Source organism: Triticum aestivum, chromosome 3A (genome assembly GCF_018294505.1).
Source record: "Triticum aestivum cultivar Chinese Spring chromosome 3A, IWGSC CS RefSeq v2.1, whole genome shotgun sequence".
Classification (NCBI taxonomy): domain Eukaryota; kingdom Viridiplantae; phylum Streptophyta; class Magnoliopsida; order Poales; family Poaceae; genus Triticum; species Triticum aestivum.
In genome coordinates, this window is record NC_057800.1 from 567921597 (window position 1) to 567946796 (window position 25200).

Here is a 25200-nt window from a genome sequence, read left to right on the forward strand (position 1 = left end):
CTCGGAGGCACCTGCCTGACCCTAACCCAGTTTGTCTGTCTTTACCAAACCATAGGACTTAAAACACGACCTATTTTCATTGAAGTTCAGACATAATTTTACATAAAAAGGTTGATATTTTGACCATTTATACTAAAAACTAAAAACAATAATGCTAAACCCCGTACGGGACAACCACCTCGTACGTGTGGCTGCCCTGCCTTGCCGCACCGTCATCGTCGTCCCTCCAGCGGTGGAAGGGCGTCGGATGGCCACAACAACCTTGTCCGGTGGTTGCTCCTCCTCAGACCCGGCAACCCTCGAGCCCGAGGGACCGCCACAACCGCCGCCTCTGAGGTAGTGGAGGCTGCGTCTCCGCATCTTTGTCATCGCGGGGGGCAACTCCTCCTTGACGCGGCGGCGACACGGGCCCATCAATGCGGACGTGCCGAATGTGTGGCGGCGGTGGTGCGGGCTCCTCCTTGACGCGTCGTTTGATATGGATGGCGCGGTTGTGGGGCGGGGAGGGGGGGTTCCTCCTTGACCCGCCGGAGTGGGGCGCCGACTCCTGCTTCACGCGGTAGCACGGTGCAGACGGTGGCTCCTCATTGACACGCGCCGGCGATGATGGCGCCGGGCCCATCTGACGGAACGATCTCTCCTTTGATCTCCATCTGACGGACGAATTCTTCGTCCATCACAGTAGCCTCCGCGAGGAGGCGGTGTCGCTACTGCGGCATCTAGTCGTCCTCGTTGCAACAATCTCCTCCTTATCGGAGGAGTCGGCTGTTGTGGATGCCGAGGGGCCCGGAGAGTGAGGGGCGGCAGTGCCAAGATCCGCCTCGTGAAGAATTGCCACCGCCTCCGACTGCCGGCACGGAGAACCATGACTTCGGCATCGGCACTGGAGTTGGAGAGGCTCTGATAGGAGGGTGGGCTCGGAGAGGACGAAGTGCGGATGTGCATCACCGGCGGACGGCTTAAATAGCCGTGGCAAGCCGATGCGAAGGGCCGGTCAGCCCGCTTCAATACGGCGCAGCGGACGGATTTAATTCTCGGGATGCAGCGTCCGCATAGAAGCGTGACGCCTAAGAGGCCGCGTCCGCTAGTGTCGCCCTCATGTCTGGTCACATCACGCGGCATCAATGCCTGCCGCTCCATGCTTTGGGCCGACATGAATGCGGTGCCTCAAGTGGTGCGAGTGTTCGACGAAAAAACCCGGGAAAGGCGTGTGAGATTTTTGGGTGCGCCACGGTTGTTAGAAGCGGGCACGGCGGCGGTCCGGGTGCCTACAAAGCCCCCCTTCCCCCTGTTTGTCTTAGGTTTATGGAAAAAAGTGCGTCCGGACCGATCGATGGATCGATGCAGCCCCGTCTTGGATGGCAAAACTTATTTGAACGGTTGCAGGCGGTTTAAAGGTCCGCGATGGAGATGCCACTCCCTCCATTTCTATATATAAGCCTTTTTAGAGATTTCAATATGAGCTACATACGGATGTATATAAACATATTTTAAAATATAGATTCATTCATTTTTTATCTATATTGAAATCTTTGAAAGGTCTTATATTTATTTAGGAACGGAGGGAGTATATAGTATTTCCGTATCAAATGGCGAACTGAAGCCGACATTAACCAACAAGGTCTGGCAGGAAAAAAAGGTCGGCAAACTTTGGCTGGTGCGTGGAGAGCGAGCACCTCCTTATTCGTACTACATACAACTATGTGTGTTAAGCAGCAGACGCGTCGAGGCAGACCCACTGGACAAGAAAGATCTTTTCGCAGTTGATGTTGGGATTGAAGCCCAGGAAATCCTCCTGGGCCAGACCGGCGCCGTCCGCGATGGAGGAGCAGGTGTCGCCCGTCTGCACCGCGTTCACCTTGTTGCACGCCAGCGCCAGCACCGCCTTCACCGCATACCCTGCGAAACGCATGCTCATTTGGCCGCTGCTACACATGCAGATCAACTGGAGGATGCTGATCGGTTGACATGACGTACCTCGGCTAACGCTGTGGCGTTGCACCTGCACGGTAATCCTGCCATCGGCGAGAGTGACCGCCACGAGCAGGGACGTGATCAGGAGAGCGGCGACTCCGTGGTTGGCCATTGCAGCTGCATGCTGTCGACGCGAAGGAAGGTTTGAACTTTAGTTATTAGGCTCTGCTTGCGGTGGTGATGATGGGGAGAGTGTCACATTCCTAGTTCTGGTATGACCTAGGTTAGCTTTCATGTTGCATTATGTTTAAATTTCATTGAAATTTAAAATGGGGATCTGTGAAACCCTTAGAATCATTTCTGAAAATGACCCAAGTAAAAGTTGCTCCAAAAAGGTCCAAGAAAAATGTTCATGTTGCTCTTTGAAAATATTGGTCAGAGGTAAAATTCAAACCAACATTTTCAGGAGCTCATAAGTATTTATCTTGGACATTTGGAATTAATGCAGTAATTATTTGCTTTGAATATATATTATTATATACATAAAATATTGTCCAAAAATTATGCCAGTAGTTGAGGAGCTCAGAAATAATACCACTAGCCCATGCAAAAATTGGCATAAGTAAATAAAATGATTTAGTATTTTTACTAAATCAAAACAAATGTCAGAAAAATGGAAAAGAAAAACAAAAGGGAAATACTTACCTGGACCTTACCTGCAGCCTGGCAGCCCAGTGGCCCATCAGGCCGGCCCAGCTGACTGGTGCTGCCAGTCGTCCTCCTCCTCGAGCCAGAAGGACGAGCACGCGCGCGCGCCCGAGAGCGCCACGCCACCAGGGCGTCTGCCTGTGTCCCCAGGCCAGCTCGACACCGTGGCCGACCTCCTTGGTGCCGTCCCGATCGCTCTGACTCCCCCTTACTCTCTCCGTGTCCATCCCCCTCCTCTGATCTCTCTGCGCAGCACCACCGGACGCCATCATCGTTGCCGCTCGCCGCTGCCGCGGCCACAGCCATCTCCTCACCCCTCTGTCGTGTCCACCAGCACCGCCGTTGAGCTCCGCCTCCTCAAGCCGAAGGAATCAAGCCCGGACGCCCTGCATCGCCTCCACGCCATCGTCTTCAACCTCGGGTTGACCGAGATCGCCGTCGCCCGTACGTCGCCATCAGGCCGCCCCCGAGCTCACCGTCTCCTTCATACGAACCGCCGTGAGCCCCTGCCTCTTTCCCCTCTCCCCCCGTGCTCTTCTCCTCGACATAGCCGCCGCTTCGCCGACGACCGAATCGCGCCGCCGCTTGAGCCCCTCACCGTCGTGGCCACAGTCACCGTAGCCCCCAACCGAGCACACCCACGTGCTCACCGCACCACGCAGAGGCCGTAGGTGCTACGCCCGCATCGCCACGCCCACTGCAGCTTCGAACCCGAGCTCGACCGAACTCCGGCCGCCGTGGACTTGCTCGCCGTCGTGGGCTCCGGCCACCATAGGCCCGGCCTCCACCACCATTAGACGCGCGCCTGCAAGAGCTCTCCAATGAGCCCAAGAACAGCCTCGCACGTGCCCTGTGGGCGTTTTCCGAGCCGCACCGCCGTCTCGGGCCTCGCCGGCGTCGAGTCACCGGCGGGTTTGACCCGCTGACCGGGGTTTACCCTCCCCCTTGTGTCACTGACGCGTGGGCCACCCCCCTGACATCTTTAGTTAGTATTAGATTAACACTAATTAACCTAGGTTAGTTACCTAGTTAGTCACTGACCAGTGGGTCCGGCGCCCACTAATCCTAATTAGACTAAATAAACCCCCTGTTAACTAACTGAGTCACCGACGTGTGGACCCCACACGTCAGGTTTGACTTGGTCAGCGCCTTTGACCTGCTGACGCAATGATGCTGTCATGCTGACGCAATATATCATTTTCTGTATTAAAATAAATTAGGAAATTCCAGAAAATGATATAAACTTCAAAAATTCATAGAAATTCAACCGTAGCTCAGATTGAAATAATTTATATATGAAAAATTATCAGAAAAATTCAATCTATCCATCTGTACCAGTTTCATGCATGTCAAACCAACTTATACCTACTGTATAAGTGAAACACTAAAATGGCTTATATAAAGAGCTTATTTTAGAGATGCATTTGAATCTTTGGTTCAAATGGATTTCATCCAAATAAAAAGACAGTTGCATTAGCTCAATCAGCATCACATATTCATGCCATGATCATGCATCATATTGTTGCATATGCTTGTCTTTGATTATCGACACCGTTCCTTCTCGATAGGTCCTGCTCCGGAGACCGATCCAGAGTACCTGTCAGAGGAGTAGTGCCCCCCTGTTGATCTACCAGGCAAGCAAACCCCCTTGTTCATTCTGATACAATCCTACTCTCTCGCTCCTGCTCTCATTTATTGCATTAGGACAACAACGATTCAACTGTTACTTTATGCTGCGGTAGTTGAACCCATTCCTCTGCATGACCTGTCATTGCCACAGTAAATAGTTAAAACCCACTAGCATGTGTAGGAGTTGATTAAGCCATGTTGTGTTCTTGCCATGCCATGCCTGCTATTGCTTAGAGTTGTGTCAGGTCTGATTCATCGGGAATGAATTAGAGTGGTACGATATGTTTTGGTGCTGAGAGTTAAGCGTGTGAACACGATTTGATAAAGGTAGCGGTGAGAGGCCATGTAGGAGTACATGGTGGGTTGTCTCACTGGAACCGTCCTTAAGCACTGAGTTCTGTGTATGTTGTCCAATGACTAGTTACTACCACACATTGGAATGCTTAAGTGCCCCTCTCGACTTATTAGCCAACTTGATCTCTGCCCAGGAGTCGCAAATAGTTTCTGGTGTTTGTAGGTAGTGTTAGTAGTCTACCAAGTGGCACCCAGCCAGGTGGGCTTGGGACAGACTAGGCACAAGTGGCACGGTGTACCAAGCGTAGATCCATCCGGCGAGGTGGGCTTGGGAACCCTGCACATATCGTTTGGGGTCATGAGCGACACCCTGGCCGGATCTCCTTGCGGATGGAACCCAAATAGGCAATAAACATGGACTAGAGTCTTGTGTGGTTAGTCAGGTCGTGGCCGACACCCTCGCCAGGCTTCCGCTTGAAGGTTGCCGAGGTACATGATGTGTACATGGTGATAAGTGGTGAGAGCGTGTGTGAAGAAGTACACCCCTGCAGGGTTATCATGATCTATTCGAATAGCCGTGTTCTCGGTTATGGACTTCTTGGATGCTTACGTGATACATAGACAACTTAAAATGGATATACTCTAAAATGCTCAAGACAAGTGTGAGTGCTATGGATGGCCTTCTCGTAAGAAGACGAGGATGAATCCATAGTGGTGTATTGATGTGGTGATTAGTGGACTCGTGTGCGCTGCCTCACCTCAAAGAAGTTTCTCGTTGTCGTAGAACAGGATAGCCACTGAGTCAAAGCTGGCTTGCTACAACTAAACCCCACATTACCTTCTTGATACAAATGCATGTATGATAGGATCTGATGTAAGTCTTGCTGAGTACCTTTGTACTCACGTTTGTTTTATTTATGTTTTGCAGGTGAGACATCTGTCTCACCAGTAGTACCGCTTGGACTTCGACGAGTAGCTTGCACCTCAGCCACGATCTTGTGCGCTTGGGAGGGACTTGTAGATAGTCAGGCCTCTTAGCCTCTTCCTTTGTAGTTGTCTGTACCCAGACATGTAATGCTTCCCTTGCTTATATGCTCTGAATGATGGGTCATGTGCCCCCTGTTTGTATTTTATGCTATGTGGCTCTTCTGAGCCTTTATTTATATGAGTTTGCGTTATGTTGTGATGTCATGTTGTACAGCACATACTTGCATGTTATGCGTACGTGTGACGTGTATTGTTATGTGTGAGATCCGACAATCTAGTTGTTTATTCTTGACAGTCTTTCTTATGGGGAAATGTAGTCTAGTGCTTCCTTGAGGCATAGTAGTCCGCTACAACACGGTTCATCGGAGTCCTGCTAGCCCAGCACTACTGCTCAGGACACTTGACTGGCCGGCATGTGCTTCACTTCGTTCCTGTGTCTGTCCCTTCGGGGAAATGTCACGCGGTGACATCCGGAGTCCTGCCTAGCCTGCTACAGCCCGGATTCATACGCTGTTGACCGACATGCTCGATGTGAATCATGTATGCCTGTCCCCATGGGTTAGTGCCGCTTTGGGTTCACGACTAGCCATGTCGGCTTGGGTTCTCTGTCATATGGATGCTAGTGACACAATCATATACGTGAGCCAAAAGACGCAAACGGTCCCGGGCCAGGGTAAGGCGACACCCGTGGAAATACCGTGCGTAAAGCCGCAAAGTGATATGAGGTGTTACCGGCTAGATCGATGTGACTTGAAATCGGGGTCCCGACAAAAAATAAGTAGTGATGGAGGTGCACGAAAGATCGACTAGCCTCCTTTATTCATAGTAGCAGCAACCAATGATGCGTTAAAGAGACCCACTGCTCAACGACACCGGTTGATGTTGGGGGTCAAAATACAACAGTGTGTGTTAAGCAGCAGATGCGTCAAGGCAGACCCACTGGCCAAGGAAGATCTTGACGCAGTTGATGTTGGGGTTGAAGCCCAGGAAATCCTCCTGGGCCAGACCGGCGCCGTCCGCGATGGAGGAGCAGGTGTCGCCCGACTGCACCGCGTTCACCTTGTTGCAGGTCAGCGCTGGCACCGCCTTCGCCGCATAGCCTGCAAAACGCACAGACACGCACGCGTCCAAAGGGTCAGAGCCATGTGTGCAACATAGCATGCGGTCGTGCGAGTGCATGGGTGGACAAGCCGGTTGACATGGACGTACCTCCGTTAACGCTGTGGCGCTGCACCTGCAAGGTGACCCTGGCGTCGGCGAGGGTGACCGCGACCACGAGAAGGGACGCGATCAGGAGAGCGGCGGCTCCGTGGTTCTTCGCCATTGCAGATGCAGGTGCTCCGGACGCGAAGGAAGGATAAACTGTATTAGATTTTGCTTGCGGTGGTGATGACTGATGGGAGGCCAGAGGCCTACTCCTTGCCTTTTTATAGCGTGATGGCAAGGTTGATAATGTAAGAAGCATGCGACAAAAAAGAAACATGCTGGGGGCCTTGGAAACTGCGTCCAGAGTGTGGATGGTATGGACATGTCGTTGAGGCCATTTGTAAGCCGGCCAATGGTTCCGTGATTTGGTCATCCATGACCAAGTGAACGCAGGAAGGGTTTATGATTCCTATGAAACTAGATTGGCATGTTTATACAGCTTGATCAATTATTCGTTCGCTGTTACTTTTGGCAACTGATTTTATTTTTTCAAGCGCCAGTGTCCTTCTTCACACTCACACAGCCCTCTAGGAACTCTTTTTCTTTTTTTGAGAATTGCCCTCTAGGAACTCTAGCAGGCTTAAGTCAGCCCCACAAAAATGCCATTACTAACTGAGGCCTGCTTCAGTACAAACTCCCATCCCCCTCTAAATGTATAAAGGGCAATATAGAACTTTGACAAATTATAGCCACTTTCTTTGTATGATGGGTCGTCCGCTGGAACGTATACGTCGTAGGTTTGGGGGAAGCGTCAAATAGGAGGCCGCATGACTAGGCCGGCCCATTGTCACACGCGGAAACAAAGAAAAGTTCACCAAAACTGAATGGCAGTGTGAGAGATCAAACAATGTAACTCCCGCTGCTGATCGCTCGTCTCTAGCTACATGAACTGATAAGATTCAGTGTCGAACTAGGAAACACAGACTACAAGAATTACCCTCAACGACCTGTTTACTATAGCAAACTGTCTTTTCCCACTATTTCATTTTCTTTTTCCTGTTTTTTGTTTCTTTTTCATTTTTCATTTTTCCTTTTTCACTTCTTCAAAAAATGCTCGCGGTTTTAAAATTTTGTTCCAAATTTTAAAAATGTTCGCCTTTTCAATTTTTCTTCATAAAATACAAATATTTACATATTAAAAAAATCAAAAACATGTTTGTATCTTTCAAACTTGCTCAAAATGTCAAACACAAACATTTTTTAAAAAAGAGCAAAAAAATCGAACACAAACACTTTTTGAATTTTTTTCAACTGTTTTTGAAAAACACTAACAAACGTGCAATTTCAAAACAAAACTGAAAAATAAGAACCAAAAAAATTAAACCATTTTTTAATATCCCCTAATTGTGTTTGTATTTGTGTAGAAAAAATTGAAAACTGGAACGTTTCTGAAATTTCAAACAAATTTTGAAAGCACGAAGATTATTTGAAACTCCCCAAAAAATTTCAAATTTGTGGATTTAAAAAAAAGGGTACATCTTTTGAATAGTGAAGAAATTTTGGAAATAGAGAAATTTTTAAAATGCAAAAGAGAACATTTTTTTGGATTTGTGAACAATTGTCGAATTCTGAATAGAGTTTGACAACTCGAACATTTTTTCCAAATTTACGAACATATTTCAGGCAACATTTGTGTCCGGGTAGGTCAGAAGGCTCCGTTTGAGAACACGTTATTTCTCTACATCCGTCAAATGACCCTATTTTTTTCATTGGCTTGTATGACCAATTCAAAGCACCATATCAAGTTGTTTTGGTTTTCGACATTCTGCATTTTCTAGGGTATTCTCGGTCAAAAAAGGTCAATAAATGGTCGGACGTGTCGCAACTTGCAAACGGTCTCGGAAATCGTTCAAACCTATCATGAATGCCTACCATGGGGCATGCACACTTGCTTGCAAAAGTTGAGGTCATTTCAAAAACGGTGTCGGAAGTCGTTCAAACCAGGCATGTATGTCTTAAATGGATAGTGTTCCAGTCCTGAGATTGCAAAAGTTGAGATCAGTCATGAGACTTCCAGAAAAAAATACCATATTCAACAGAGAGTGTTCGGGTACGCTAGAAGGGTCGGTTAGGGAGCACCTCATTTCTCGACATCCCGTAAATGGCCCGAATGTTTTTCATGGCCTTGCATGACCAATTTAGGGCACAATGCCACTTGTTTGGGTTTTTTGACAAGTTTTGCGTTTTCTGGAGTTTTCTTGATTAAAAAATACCGATAAATGGTCGGACGTGTGGCAACTTATATACGATGTCGAAAGTAGATCAAAAGGCATGGATACCTACCATGGGCATGCCCATGCAAAAAGTTGGGGTCATTTAAAAATGTTCAAAAATAAACCATGTTCAACAAAGGATGTTCGCGTAGGCCAAAATCGTAAGTTTGAAAGCACGTTGTTTTCTGTCATCCGTCAAATGGCCCCAATTTTTGCCACTAGTTTTTATGACCAATTCAAGGCAACACGCCAAGTTGTTTGAATTTTTGAAAAGTTTTGCATTTTCTGACGTCTTCTCGATGAAAAGGGGTCGATAAATGGTCGAATGTGTCGCAAAGTACAAACAGTGTCAGAAGTCATTCAAACCTGGCATGTATGCCTCATATATCCGTGCTAGGCTGTTGCAAGAAGTTAAAGTCATTTATCCATTAGAGAACAATTGTCTACAACACTAAATATAATGACGGAGGCCCTCAGTGATAAATATTTCGGCTTGCGAGTAAATGTGGGTGTAGATAAAACAGACTGTTTTCAATTTCTGATTGAACGAATTGTCAAAAAAATTAGTGGCTCGAAGGAAAAATTATTGTCTGCCGAGGAAAAGGAGATCCTGCTCAAGGTTGTGATCCAAGCCATACCCACCTATGCAATATCGGTCATTAAAATTCCTAAAAGAATTGTAAAAGAATCATTGATGCGATAGCGCATTTCTGGTGGGGAGACGAGGAGAACTAGTGGAGGATGCACTAGACCTGATGGAAAATGTGCGTATATTCACTGTCTCAATCTGGCACTCCTCGCCAAACAGGCATGGCGCCTTCTGTATAATCCTGATTCTTTGTGTGCTACAATTCTAAGGGGTAAATACTATTCTGGTGGCGATTTGTTAAATTCTAAGCAAAAGAAAGGCTCTTCTTTTACCTGGCAAAGTATTATGGCTGGCATAAATTCTCTGAAACATGGCTATATTTGACGTGTGGGGAATGGACAAAATATCAATATTTGGGAAGATGTCTGGATCCCAAATTGTGCTACTAGGAAAGTTATGACGCCTAAGGGAGGACAACTGTTAACTAAGGTGGGTGACCTGATTGATCCTGCTTCGAATACTTGGAATGAAGACCTGGTTACACAAACAATGTGGCCCATTGATGTTCAACGGATTCTCTCAATTCCAATCTCGCAACATGATATGCCAGATTTCATTGCTTGGAGTTATACGAAAAATGGTATGTTCTCGGTTCGGTCTGCTTATTTTGTGGAGTGGGACCAGCAGTATGGAAGTAAACAAAGACATTCTAATGGGATGGGGCGAACCACAGTTAATCCTATTTGGAGTAAGATATGGAAGTTATCATGTCCGGCAAAAGTCAAAAAAATTATATGGCGTACATTACATGGAATGCTTCCATGCCGGGTTAAGCTCGCAAATAGACGTATGAAGGTCACGCCCATTTGTCCTACTTACTCTGAGGGTTTCGAAGATACAAAGCATATATTTTTCCTTTGCAGTAGAGCAAAGGAGGTTTGGACAAGGCTGGGGATGGATGATTGAAGGAAATATGCCCTAGAGGCAATAATAAAGTTATTATTTATTTTCTTATTTAATGATAAATGTTTATTATTCATGCTAGAATTGTATTAACCGGAAACATGATACATGTGTGAATACATAAACAAACAGAGTGTCACTAGTATGCCTCTACTTGACTAGCTCGTTAATCAAAGATGGTTATGTTTCCTAACCATAGACATGAGTTGCCATTTGATTAAACGGGATCACATCATTAGGAGAATGATGTGATTGACATGACCCATTCCGTTAGCTTAGCACTTGATCGTTTAGTTTGTTGTTATTGCTTTCTTCATGACTTATACATGTTCCTATGACTATGAGATTATGCAACTCTCGTTTACCGGAGGAACACTTTATGTGCTACCAAATGTCACAACGTAACTGGGTGATTATAAAGGTGCTCTACAGGTGTCTCCAAAGGTACTTGTTGGGTTGGCGTATTTTGAGATTAGGATTTGTCACTCCGATTGTCGGAGAGGTATCTCTGGGCCCACTCGGTAATGCACATCACTATAAGCCTTGCAAGCATTGTAACTAATGAGTTAGTCACGGGATGATGTATTACAGAACGAGTAAAGAGACTTGCAAGTAACAAGATTGAACTAGGTATTGAGATACCGACGATCGAATCTCGGGCAAGTAACATACCGATGACAAAGGGAACAACGTATGTTGTTATGTGGTCTGACCGATAAAGATCTTCATACAATATGTGGGAGCCAATATGAGCATCCAGGTTCCGCTATTGATTATTGACCGGAGACGTGTCTCGGTCATGTCTACATTGTTCTCGAACCTGTAGGGTCCGCACACTTAAAGTTTCGATGACGGTTATATTATGAGTTTATGAGTTTTGATGTACCGAAGGTTGTTCGGAGTTTCGGATGTGATCACGGACATGACGAGGAGTCTCGAAATGGTCGAGACATGAAGATTGATATATTGAAAGCCTATATTTGGATATCGGAAGTGTTCCGGGTGAAATCGGGATTTTACCGGAGTACCGAGGGGTTACCGGAACCCCCGGGGGGTTAATGGGCCATAGTGGGCCTTAGTGGAGAAGAGGAGAGGCGGCTAGGGCAGGGCCGCGCGCCCCTCCCCTCTACCCCCCTACTCCTAATAGGACAAGGAGAGGGGGGCAGCGCCCCCCCTTTCCTTCCTCTCTCCCTCCTCTTTCCCCCCTTTTCCTAATCCAACAAGGAAGGGAGGGAGTCCTACTCCCGGTGGGAGAAGGACTCCTCCTGGCACGCCTCCTCCTGGCCGACCGCACCTCCTCCTGGCCGGCCGCACCTCCCCCCTTGATTCTTTATATACGGGGGCAGGGGGCACCCCATAGACACAACAATTGATTTGATCTTTTAACCGTGTGCGGTGCCCCCCCCCATTATAGTCCACCTCGATAATACTGTAGCGGTGCTTAGGCGAAGCCCTGCGTTAGTAGAACATCATCATCGTCACCACGCCGTCGTGCTGACGAAACTCTCCCTCAACACTCGGCTGGATCGGAGTTCGAGGGACGTCATCGGACTGAACGTGTGCTGAACTCGGAGGTGTCGTGCGTTCGGTACTTGATCGGTCGGATCGTGAAGACGAACGACTACATCAACCGCGGTGTGCTAACGCTTCTGCTTTCGGTCTACAAGGGTACGTGGACAACACTCTCCCCTCTCGTTGCTATGCATCACCATGATCTTGCGTGTGCGTAGGAATTTTTTTTTAAATTACTACGTTCCCCAACAATGATATCATTGATAAAGCTTGCGAGGTTGACCTTACTGGAGAGGCGGTGTTGGAGTACCTACTACTTTTGCCAGACCAAGAATTGAGAATAATGGGTTATCATAATGTGCATGAAATGATTGTTGTCTTAGCATGGTATCTATGGTGAGAAAGACGGAAGTTAGTGCACAAGGAAACAACTCAGAATGCACTTTGGATTTCAATGGGGATTCTAGCCCTTACGTCAAACTTCGTAAATGCATCATCCTTAAAGGCTTCTCTGAAAAAGGGGGTTGGTCATGTCCTTCTAGGGGTTTTGTGAAACTTAATGTTGACGCTTTTTTTGACCATGACCTGCTTATGGGCATGATGGGGGCGGTTTTGAGAGATGAAAAGGGTAGGTTTATCGCGGGAGGGAACAAGAAGATTGACTATTGCGCAGATGTGTTGATGGCGGAAGTCTAAGCTCTTAAATTTGGTATAACATTGGGGCAAAGGGCGGAATGTAATCGCCTTATTATTAACTCGGACAATCTGGAGGTGATTGATACCATGAAGAATGGAGGACAATCGGCGGGTGCAGCGGCAGCAATTTTCGACGATTGTTCTCATTATGCTTGTGACTTCGTTACTACTAGATTCGAACACTGTGACATAGAGGCAAATAAAGTAGCTCATGAGCTTGCGAGTTTAGCTAGATTTTCGTTGATTTCTGATTGGTTTGAGGAACCTTTAAATGAAATTATAATGATCCTCACAAACAATGTATTTTTTTATCTCTAATGAATAAAGTTTTCGTTTATCTCAAAAAAAGTCATTTATCCGTAGTCCAAAAAAAACAGTTAAGAGGAGTGTGACAGACTAGGCCAAACCGGTGCATCCATGAGCATTTAGTTTTTTCTAATTTTAAATGCTTTTGTTTCTACAATTTCTGTCATTATCAATCAACATGAATATTTTCTTATGGCCTTGAAGCAGTCGATAACCACCTTACCCCCTCTCCTTGTGGCAGCAACGTCGTGGCCCTGGACTCGCAGCATTGGTAGGTTGGCGGGCTGTAATGGCGTACGGTGTGCCGTTGCTTTGTTGATGTGGCAGTTAGCATATCATATCAGCGATAAGATGTGAGAGAGACGAGGAAGAAAGACGAGAAAAGGTTAGAGACATGTGAGATGAGATATTTCTAAAAATAATGAAAATGGTGTGTGGGTCTATGAATGATGTGCATGATATACAATCGAGGCGGTCGAGGTCGACGCTGACAGTTTCCAACACCACGTCCTTTGCAACAAGGCCCGTATTGCGGCCATGTTGAAATACCGGCTGAGCTCCCACAAAGACAGACGTCACGTGTGCGAAACGGTAGATAACACAAGAAAAATCAGTGGGTTGAATTTCGGTTAAATATTTGAGAGATTATAGGTTCGAGGGAAGGGTTTAGCTGAGCTTAATTCTTCAAACGATTTTGTTTTAGAAATTAAAGGTTTTTTTGGAATAAATTAAAGGATTTTAGGAAAAGGGCTGGAGATAGTCTTAGACCACCGGTGCACGACTTGTGAGTTCGAGGACCGAGTCACGAACGACCATACTAGACAAAATCGGATCGAGCCAATGGGTGAGGCGTGAGCATGAGTCAACGGGTGTGGTACGTAGATTCACCGCTCCAATCGTATCAGACGGCAGGCGTTAATCTATCTCATCTCATCCGGTCCCGCCCAATCTCCCTCCCACCCCGAACTCCGATCGAGGCGATGCCCCCCACACCACACGTCCGCGACCGCGACGCCGCGACGCTACCGCCAGCATCACCACCACTACCCGGCCATGGCCACGCTGCTCCCCTCGTTTCCGCACGCCCTCTCCAAGCCCCGCCACCTCCACCACCACCACTCCCACGTCGCCGCCGCCTCCGCCAGGCCCGAGGCCCCCAGCCCCGCCTCCGCCTCCGCCTCCGCGGCGCCCGCCAGCTCCCGCCTCCGCCGCCTCATCGCGCGCGACGACCTCGCCGAGGCCGCGCGCCTCGTCGAGACCTCCACCTCCCGCGGCGAGGCGCCCGACGTCTACCTCTGCACCAAGCTCATCCGCAACCTCTGCCGCCGCGGCCGCACCTCCGACGCCGCGCGCGTCCTCCGCACCGCCGAGGCCTCCGGCGCCCCCGTCGACGTCTTCGCCTACAACACCCTCGTCGCCGGCTACTGCCGCTACGGCCGCCTCGACGCCGCGCGCCGCCTCATCGCCGCAATGCCCGTCCCGCCCGACGCCTACACGTACACGCCCATCATCCGGGGCCTCTGCGACCGCGGCAGGGTCGGCGACGCGCTCGCCCTGCTCGACGATATGCTCCGGCGCGGCTGCCAGCCCAGCGTCGTCACCTACACCGTCCTCCTCGAGGCCGTCTGCAAGAGCAGCGGCTTCGGGGAGGCCATGAACGTCCTCGACGAGATGCGCGCCAAGGGCTGCACGCCCAACATTGTCACCTACAACGTCATCATCAACGGCATGTGCAGGGAGGGCCGCGTCGACGATGCCAGGGAGATCTTGAACCGGCTGTCGTCTTATGGGTTCCAGCCCGACATCGTCAGTTACACCACCGTGCTCAAGGGCTTGTGTGCCGCTAGGCGGTGGGACGACGTCAAGGTGCTCTTTGCTGAGATGGTGGAGAAGAACTGCGTGCCCAATGATGTTACCTTTGACATGCTAGTCAGATTCTTCTGTCGCGGGGGTATGGTGGAGAGGGCGATCGAAGTTCTTCAGCAAATGTCACAGCATGGATGCACACCCAACACTACCTTGTGCAACATTGTCATAAACGCTATGTGTAAACAAGGTCGTGTGGATGATGCCTATGACTTCTTGAACAACATGGGCATGTATGGGTGCAATCCTGATACCATTAGCTATACTACTGTGCTAAGGGGCTTGTGTCGTGACGGCCGATGGGAGCATGCCAAGGAGCTATTGCCCGAGATGGTCCGAAAGAACTGCCCCCCAAATGAGGTCACATTCAATACATTCATCTGTATCTTGTGCCAGAAAGGATTGATTGAGCAAGCTATCAAGCTTATTCAACTGATGCCGGAGTATGGATGTTCAGTGGGTATTGTCACATACAACGCTCTTGTCCATGGCTTCTGTGTGCAAGGGCGTGTTGATAGTGCTCTTGAGTTGTTTAACAATCTTCCATGTGAGCCCAACACCATTACATACACTACGTTGTTGACAGGCTTGTGCCATACCGAGCAGCTGGATGCTGCTGCAGAGCTCTTGGCTGAGATGATTCAGAAGGATTGCCCTCTAAATGCGGTGACTTTCAACGTACTTGTGAGTTTCTTCTGTCAAAAAGGGTTTGTCGAGGAAGCAATCGAACTTGTGTATCAAATGATGGAGCATGGTTGCACCCCTAACCTGATCACATTTAATACTTTACTCGATGGGATCACCAAGGATTGCAACTCAGAAGAAGCGCTGGAGCTATTGCATGGTTTGGTCAGTAAGGGAGTATCCCTAGATACGATAACCTACTCTTCAGTCGTTGATGTCCTCTCAAGAGAAGATAGAACTGAAGAAGCCATTCAGATGTTTCATGCCGTGCAAGATATGGGGATGAGACCAAAAGCTGGGATGTATAACAAGATACTGTTTGCCCTCTGTAAAAGATGTGAAACAGATCAGGCTATTGAATTTTTTGCTTATATGGTGTCTAACGGTTGCATGCCTAACGAGTCGACCTACATTATACTCATTGAAGGTCTTGCCCATGAGGGTCTGTTGAAGGAAGCACAATATGTACTGAGTGAGTTGTACACGAAAGGAGTTCTAAGCAAGAGTTTAATTGAAGACCACCAGTAAGGTTGTGGTTCACACTGTGCATATGCCTTATTACTGAAGAGTGAGAAAGAAAATTGTGCATATGCTTTGAGTCATGAGGCTTTCGTGCTTATTAAATTCTGCTGAGTCTCCATGGGCCTCATTTACAGCAAGGTGGAATCGGGTGGCATGCTTTATGTGTGTGCTTCAAGCTACAATGATCCATAAAGATGGGATAGGTGAGCAGTACAAACACAGAAATCATGAGGATGTAACTTTCTTCCAGGTGTCTTAGTTTTGACTTTCAACCGCGGGATTGCAGAACAGAGATATATTATGTTTTTGAAACTTTCTCTTTCCTACTCCCTCCGTCCCATAATAAGAGCGTTTTTTACACTAGTGTAGTGTCAAAAACGCTCTTATATTATGGGACGGAAGGAGTAGTTCACTAGATGTGTTACCTTATTTCCCTCATTATATATTTGAGCTGCCTTTCAAAAATAAGAACCCAGCATATTTTGTGCTTAATTAGTTGTACACCTTTGAATTACCCTGTTAGCATGTAGATTTATTTTAGATATCAAAACTTTCCATTTTACACTATCATATGCTTTTTACTCCAAATATTTTATATTTGAGTAGTCTTCAGTTATAGAAATCTCACTAACAGAAGTTATCTTGTTCAGATCTTTGAAGTGTGAAGACCAAGGAAATCAAAAGGACGGTCTGGAGGATAACACAAGCAAATAAGATAAAAACATGTTCATACTTGTAACGGCCGAATAAAAGATACAGGCCAATAAAGTTTCTTAGAAACACTTCTCAGTTTCAGCAGTTTGAGACTAAATTGTTGAATTATTTGACTATACTTCTCTGTGTTTATAAACATTTTGGTTTGTCTTCCATGAGCAATGGTATGTGCACAATTGCTTTCCTTCCAGGGCCTTGTTAACTATGCTTTTCTTGTACATTCTGAATATCTATTTTTATCTAGTTTTAATTATGGACTACATGGTCCTCGATGAATCATGTTTCTGCCTAGGTTTCCCTGACTGAATATTCACATGTCAAAAGAGTACTGCAAGTGAGGAAAATATAATGTCAGCTGGATCTATTTTTAATCTATAAACAGGCTATCTACGCGTACCAATTTCATCATCAAGAATTTGCATATTGGTAAGCACACTGGCTCTTTTTACTGGATGTATGTTTACAGCATCTCATTTGATCCTTTGAGATTAGAAATTCAGAATCTATCACGTGCTTTATCCTCAGGTTCTCATGTTGTTTTCTACATCTGCAGGTGAAACCACAGGGCATGTTGTGAGATACCATTCACAGGTTGGCTGTTGTTCGAACACCTATACCCTTCGTTGTCTGCAGCAAAGGGCAAAGGTTCAGAGTGAACCTCATGTTCTTTTTTTGGCTTCAAAGTTGGAACCGCAGTTCGACGGCTCATAAGTCATATGATGGTTCATCACTTACCAGTTATGCCCATACTGCTCTAGTGTCTACGGTGACATGAGTGCATTGCAGGACTAACCGAAACTACCGTATGTATCCTACAAGATTTGGTTCAGTTTGTTGCATGTTGATTGGTTCTATTCATCTATTCAAAGCATCATATGTAAGTTCACTGGCCTCTGTTTTAAAATTAGTTCCGCAAAACCATTTAAATGAAGGAAAAACAGGATGCAAGCAAGCTGGTAATAGGAAATCAGGATAGACTTACATCACATTACATTTTGCTGAGCTTCTACCTCGTGGTTCATAGGATTATTATGTAGCTTGTCTGCAATGGTTCAGAGCTGGGCAATGACAAAAAGTGTTTCTAGTCAGTAGCCTGCACATAAACAAGCAACTCTTCCGTGTGATCCTCAGGCATCTTTGGATTCAAGACCTTTACAGAATTCTGTAGTACTTCTGTTAAGAAGATTTTTCTCTATGGAGGCTCCTTGCACCAAATGAATGATACCACCAAAATTCATATGGAGTGTTCTTTTTACAAACCCAATCCTTTATTAGAATCATAGCAATAGGTTACATTTCATGCTTTGTGTTTTCTCTCTTCGGATTCATGTATAGCATCCGAAAGGCCATGTAGGTAAATATTGTAGGATTCAGGGAGCCATGACAACCATTTTTCTATAATCGGGAGCCATCTCCTGCAGTTTTAGAATCTTGCGTATGCTGGCAATGCGATGATCAAACTTGTTGGCTTACTGGCATGACAAATTACGGTTTATATAAGGTTAAATACCTTTATGAGTTATGACTGTTGTTTCTTAGTTTATGTGTTACCACCTTATTGGAGACTGCAGAGGAGCGGAGAAATTGGGTCGGTTAGTGCTTATGATGTAAAGTAAACCCACTGCACCATACGCCACAACAACTTTGCCATACACAATCAACCTTGCCAGCAAAAGGATCTTACAGGGGCAACGTCCACTGCTCCACAAAATCAGTGCAACGATCTATATCTCCTACGCAGGAAAAACTGTACAGGGCCCAGTTAGAGATTCAAGCTTCTACTGTTTTTTTCACATCATTCATGTACCGGAACGACAAGGCGGCGCCGAAGTTCCTCCGCTCCTCTGTGAAGTCATCATCCGAGTCATCGCTGGAGCTGGAATCTGTGCAGGCTGTTGCCATACCAGGGGAGTCGTTGATGCCTTTGGCTATACAGTCTTTGGTCGCGAGCATCTTGACCTGCCCAGCGTGGGATATCTCCACGACGACCTTGCCGTCATCCTCCTGTGGAAGAGGCTGCTTCCAGGGCTCACCATCGATTCTCATGTAGGCATGGTCAGTTGCACCTCTGTGAAATTTGAATCGGACACGATGGGCCTGGAAAGGAATAGGATTTCAGTATCCATCAAGTAGTTTAATTTAAACTGAACACATAAACATTCGACTCATGACAAGTCCATAGCTTTACATTTTAGGGCCAAGGTATATATAGTACAATCATTTTTTTATTTACCTGAGCAAGACGAGTGCCATGGCCTTTCGGAGATAACAAAACAAGGCCATGCCAAGCATCTTTGAAACCCACAATCTCCAGAAGGCCATCATCCACAAGTGGAGGCAGTACCAAGTCTCTCTGCAACAGTATAATTTAAGATTTTAGGTATTACTAAGAGAAAGATGTTTAAAGTGCAATAGCAGCACAAATTGTTGCTATACTAGGAATGATGTTAAAATCAAGTCTTATACTTACTTTTCTTTGCTTCCTCTTACTTGGTGTTCCCCAGGGATTCAGTCCACCAGAGAAGCTGGGTAAATTGAGACAGACAATGGACCGGATACTGCATTTGCATAAAAACTTGCTCAGAACATTACTAAGTAGTCCCATATTTTGAAGAAGAATTATGACATCATATCGTTAAGAGCAATCAACTCGTCCATTTCCAAATATTTGGCGCTGCTTTTGACTTTTGCACGATCTTTCAAGTTAATCGTTGACACCTGTTTTGTATTAATGCATTTATGGAATGTCATGGAAGTGAATGGTAAAACAACATAAATGATAAAAAAAAACCTTGTTTGGGTTTTTATAACATGGTCAACGAATTTGACGTGAAAATAACAATGTCTAATGGCATTTTTGAGCAAACATCTAAAGGAGCGATGGCATTTTTGAGTAAGCATCTCACGAATCGATGGCATTTTTGAGTAGTTGTAATTTCTAATGGCAAAACTGAGTAGTGAGACACAACTAGTGGCATAAATGATAAAAACCCTTGTTTAAAAATGTATTTTAACATAATCAAAGTAAATACTTGGAAAGATACGATTAGTCAAAGTTTTCTAGGTTTGACTGTTCAAAACAAGGCGAGTACCTAGAAATGTGGTAATGAATTAGGGAAGATTCTACAAGAGATGTAAGTAAGAAACAAGTATGATGTGTCAACCTTATTAGTGAAATCCTCCAGCCTATTAAGCTTGATAGCATTTTTATGCATATGCAATGCATGTTTCTAGCAATATATATTGATAATAAATGTAATGTTTCCGTTCTTTTCTCGTGAAATACTTCAATCAAAGAACAAATATATGGATTGAGCATAGCTAAATCACGACCTAGAAAACTTGTAATCAAGAAGCAATTAATGAGGTTGATTAAGAATTAACTATACCCTAGGTGTGTAGTTAAGTAAATTGGAACATCCAAGTACATTGTGAGCTGTTGACGAGAGATTTGATGGTTTAGATCAAGAGTATCCGCAACTTTTGCAAGAAGCATAGACAAGTGGCCTCGTTTATGCTGCACCTTTTTACAGAAACAGTTGTGCTATAACTGGAACTTCAAAGTTCCATCCATGATCAAAGATGAGAACATACTCTCCTAAACATTGTGGGCACACAATTTCAATACCGAAAAAGGGAAACACATTAGAATTACCTCTGTGGAATTTCCAAGGTTTCCCATTTTCCAGATTTCTTCATTATCTTTACCTTTGCAAGGTGAGCAATATTCCTGTTATCCAGTGGAAGGCATCCAAGAATGATGTGAGCCAAATGCAATGTTATTAAGAAAAGTTGACTATTAGCCAAATGGAATATTAATAAGAAACCTTGACTATTTGTTCAAATGTAAAAGTATTGAGTTTGTGACGAACATTTTAAAAACAGTCCCATATCCTAGTTAGTGCCAAACAAGTAATTACCGTGACATTGGATGGCTTAAAGAGGCACAGAACCATCCTTGTGTGCATGCCAGCTTCAAATACTGTTTCTGCACAACAGATCCAAAAGAGGTTGGTTTCAAGAGAGAAACTAAAAGCAAGCAATGAATGCATAAATAAATAAAATGAAAGAAATTGCACAGATGCTTAGTTGACCTGATTAGACAACTGATTCTTGAATTTCTCTGGGTGCAATTTCCTCTGAGAATGAAATGCATAAGACACTTGTGCATCCATTCCTGTGACAGTATGAAAGATTCTTTCAGCTTTTGACCATCTTCTAAAAAATGAACGATCCTCCTCATCGATTTCCTTTAAAGAAACCGGTACAGAACAAGATTCTTACAGGAATTAAGCAAATAAAAAAGCCAAAAGCAGTTCAACTTGATGCTACTTATTACGCAAAAAGCAGCCAAAAGCATGATCTCTCAAGGGTCTACAGCAAACAGCAAGTACACTACATAAGCCTTCGGCTATTTAGCTAAACAAGCTTTTGTTCTTCTCTTTCTGCTCGATTTCGTAAAAGAACAAGAATCAATTAAAAAATCAATCCCCAACATATAAAGTACACTTAGAAAAAGAAAACTCACCCATACTGAAATAATTCCAAAACCCTCCACGATATGTGTAAGAATATTCCTGGAACAAATAAAAAAAATAAGGTTATACACATACTATGGGACTCACATGATTTATAAGGTTCACTTTCTCTTCTTCAATAGTTGACATATAGAGCAAGTAAACTGAGGTTTCTTAACATCCGCGAAAGAAACATTATAACGAAGTCACATTTATGGATTTAAAATGTATAGATTATTTTGAAAACCTAGCGATTATCAGACCGCAAGCAAGAAGTTATACTTTCAGCAGGAACGCTCTGGTCATCTTTGTCAGATAACAACTAGATATTTGTCTAAACTATCACGCCCACACGACAAATATGTATAATGAAGGATATGACGGTGTTTTTTTTCCAAAAATACATAACAGACTACCAGAAAACAAACTCATTTGAAAAGAAGAACACAACAACTAAGTTAACACAAAAGTATGAATAGGTGAGTTATACATAAAACTAATCGACATAAATAGTAGTTACCATATCTTCTGGATCTGTCTTTGGCACACGGTGAAATGCATGCAGAGAATGCGGCAAATCAGAAGGAGCAATTGGATCACAAGGAGAACATTTTGGGCATTTCATTCTCATGACAGTATGCCAGCTGAAACAGTGTAGTAATAACAATGTTAGATAACATCCAGATGAAGATCACATACAGAAGTATCGTGAAAACTGTAGAAAAGAAACTGACCTATCAATGTTTATCTCTCTTGCTTCTTTTACCAACTTTAGGAACGATATGACAGACTCACGATCTGTGCCAGGATTTCTCTTGCCCTGCAAATCATTTTTCGCGCTACTATTGAGTTGACAGCACATCATATAAAGTATTGTACCGTATAGCAACTAACACATACAGATGAAATCACAAAAGGCAAGTTTTTGCCAAAGATGGTACATTTCGTTTACGCACAGCAAAAAGGATAAATATTTGGATCAAACGTTTTAGGTCATACTGTCGAGTAAAAGAAGGTCTAACAGAAAAGGCTCATGCAAGTATAACACGCTGCGGTAGTATAAGAAGATCTATCATATCAGGAACAAGATTGTTTCAATTAACTACTTCCGAAGTACATACCCATCCAAAAGAATATGGCAGGTTATTTCCAGTTCCCAGGGGAACTGTAGCGACGGGAGGTGGATGAACTAGCTTGAGATCAGATACAACTCCAAGCAACCAGCCGGCTGTTCCATCGCCTCCAGCAACCTAATTAAATTTCCATGATAATAATATGTAAGTTCAGTCTGTTCAAACAACGAACACGAAAATTATGGTCAAAACATTAGCAGGATATTTGGAGAGCAATGCCCATCTGCACTCACTATTAGCCTCAATCTCCTATGGATTTCAGAAGCAAGAGTATCCCCATCACGCTTGAGCCTTTCCACGTTGCTGTAGATTTTGTGCAAGACTTTGTCTGGAGTTTCATCAAGTAGATCAAACACCTGCAATTCAGAAATTTAGAACTTGCCCTAAATCAATATATTTATCTCTGGCGGTAAAAATGCATGGGTACTGTAATAATGAACAAGTACATCTTGTAAGCTTGAAAATATGTACCTGAGCATGATTGAGAAGCTTGCGGTATGTGACAAGTAAATTATGTCCAAGTTGGCCACCACTTCGGGTGTTGATAAAAACAATCACTGGACAGGTGGGTATGTGAGAAACTGGCTCCACCGAGGATTCTGGCATGAAAATATAGGTCGGAATGTAGAATTCTTTCAGCATGTTATTTTTCTCGAAACTGTTCTCCATTTGAGCTTGCTACCTGCAATGTTAATGCATCATCATTACAACAGTATATAGGACCACGCACATTTGCATGGAAATGTAATAACTAGTCCCCTGCACCACTTGTGGTTCTGCAGGTCAAATTTGGTAACTAACTTTCAGATTTAAATTGGGCGTATATTTTGCTGAAACAGCCACTGCACTGCATTAATTTGCTTGGCATGACTAAAAATCAACTTTTAAAATCAGGGGCGCAGTTCTGTCTTGGTAAGGTCATGCACACACCCATTGTATTCAAAATTCAAATAAATGGTTTGAAGGTGATAATATCATATAACTACTGAATGATGACTGAGATTCGGCAAAACTTGTGTAGTTTCAGCTGCTTGGACGTCGCGTATATCAGGTAGGACCTTCAGTTTCTGTGTGACAAGGACATGGCCGTTCCAGTGAAGGAGATAGATGAGGGGTCACTGTCATCCTTGGAACGAATCATGGCAGTGTTAATTACGTATCAATTAATGTCACCGTACAATTGACGATCTGGAATAATCGAAGCAAACGAGCCATCAATGGTCCCAAATCATCATTCGTATAATGCCTAAATGGAAAACTGTAAAGCTGACGCAAGTTTCACGCAGGTATTTGATCTTAGTACAAAACAGAGTGGTGCTAAATATTACTAGTAAATTTGTACAGTAAAACCAAATCACAGATCTCCATCTGTTGAAAAACTGTAGAGACCCCGAGATGGAATCACAAATTCGATGCACCCATCCTCTCAACTTAGAACACTGCTTCCCAACGTAAGTGTGCTCAACATACGCCATGATTCAATTCAATCCCTGCCCTTCCTTTCAGCAAAACAGAGGAACCTATAGATTGAAGGGATGCTGAATTTACCTTGAACTGGCTCAAAACTGGGGTTGTCTGTATGTATTATCAGTTTCATGCAAATGTGATGGGGGGACGGTGAGCCCCTTGATTCGAAAGGGGGGAAACAGTTATAGAAGAAACAAGAAACGCTGGTGATTACTAGTAGTATATCAAGAACTTGAAGAAGAAAAATCGACCCAAACCACAGGCAGGATATACTCCGGAATGCATGCAGATGAAGGAGCAGCACCGCATTCCGATTTTGGTAATAACAAGGCATTAAAAGACCCTTCTAAAAAAAGACAGGCGCGTTTACTCGGCCGAATCCTAGGAACCCCGAAATTCCCGCTTGGTATCATATCAGGAAAGCAAACCGAGCAAGCAATTATACATCGACACAACGACGCAAGATGAATTAACAACCGGAGGAGCCTTTTTTGTAATTATAACCGGAGGAGCCTCTCTCTCCTCACCTGCGCGAAGAAGGCGAATCGCTTGAAGGAGCCGCAGTGGACGGCACCAAAAGAACCAAGGGGCTGGGCGTGGCGGTGTGGAATGAACGTCGGAGGCCACCAGGAGCGTCGGCCGGCCCCTCCCCTCCCCTGCCCTGCCCTCGCCTCCCCTGCCCTCCCAGCAGCGAGGAGGAGCGGCGGTGCGGTGAGCTCCCGAGGAGGGAGGGTGGAAGGAAGGGGGGGAATTGATTTGGTTGAAATTGGGATTCCGCGGGGGGCTGGGCGCCTGTTATAAAGCGGCACGCGAGGGGCCCCGACGCGTGGCTTGTATTTACGGGACCCCCCACCGCGGGCGGGGCCAGCCAAAGGGGACGCTACGATGGGGCCAAAGGGAAGCTAGTCGGTAGCTCCCGGCGAAGCTCCCGGCCTCTGGCTCACTCCCACGGCGACACAACACAACACGCTCGGTCGCCTCTACGCGTGTCGCAGTTCCATGCGTGCCTGCCTGGCCCAATGGGAGTTGGTTCGGTACTTTCGTCGGGGGCGGGGGTGGGTGATTCTCTTCGTGGATGGAATCTCTCTTTCTCTTTCTCTGCTTGCCCATCTCATCTCAATCTCATCTTATCTGGTGCTCGGATTAGTTTGTTTGTTTGAGCCAGCAGGTCCGATCTCATGGTGGTGCCCATGGCGTCTTCCCGGGGAAGCCGTGGCCGGAGCTGCAAGGGATCCCGTTATTCCGTGTGCGGGAGGAAAGGGAATCCCGCTCCCGTCCCA

The 25200-nt window shown here is 45.4% G+C and overlaps 2 protein-coding genes across 3 annotated transcripts; one reads left to right on the top strand and one right to left on the bottom strand.

Annotated features, from left to right (window-relative positions):
- Positions 1 to 13974: 13974 nt before the first annotated feature.
- Positions 13975 to 18318, top strand: LOC123062257 (pentatricopeptide repeat-containing protein At1g09900). 2 transcript variants are annotated; one of them, XM_044485703.1, is made up of 4 exons: positions 13975 to 16096; positions 16224 to 16292; positions 16740 to 17229; positions 17357 to 18318. In XM_044485703.1, exon 1 carries the CDS (start codon positions 14071 to 14073, stop codon positions 16093 to 16095), a length of 2025 nt encoding a protein of 674 aa, XP_044341638.1. In that variant the 5' UTR covers positions 13975 to 14070; the 3' UTR covers position 16096; positions 16224 to 16292; positions 16740 to 17229; positions 17357 to 18318. The 2 variants fall into 2 exon arrangements, with proteins under 2 accessions (XP_044341638.1, XP_044341637.1); XM_044485702.1 differs by having other exon boundaries at positions 13976 to 16292; positions 16740 to 16967; positions 17096 to 17229.
- A 114-nt stretch (positions 18319 to 18432) lies between these two features.
- LOC123062258 (diacylglycerol kinase 5) lies at positions 18433 to 24694 on the bottom strand. The gene is made up of 13 exons (XM_044485705.1): positions 24448 to 24694; positions 22925 to 23135; positions 22687 to 22809; positions 22442 to 22570; positions 22055 to 22140; positions 21841 to 21964; positions 21332 to 21380; positions 20898 to 20980; positions 20724 to 20791; positions 20459 to 20533; positions 19274 to 19361; positions 19037 to 19156; positions 18433 to 18900 (listed from the first exon to the last, which is right to left on the bottom strand). The coding sequence occupies exons 2-13, from the start codon at positions 23120 to 23122 to the stop codon at positions 18574 to 18576; spliced, it is 1470 nt and encodes a 489-aa protein (XP_044341640.1). The 5' UTR covers positions 23123 to 23135; positions 24448 to 24694; the 3' UTR covers positions 18433 to 18573.
- Positions 24695 to 25200: the final 506 nt, after the last annotated feature.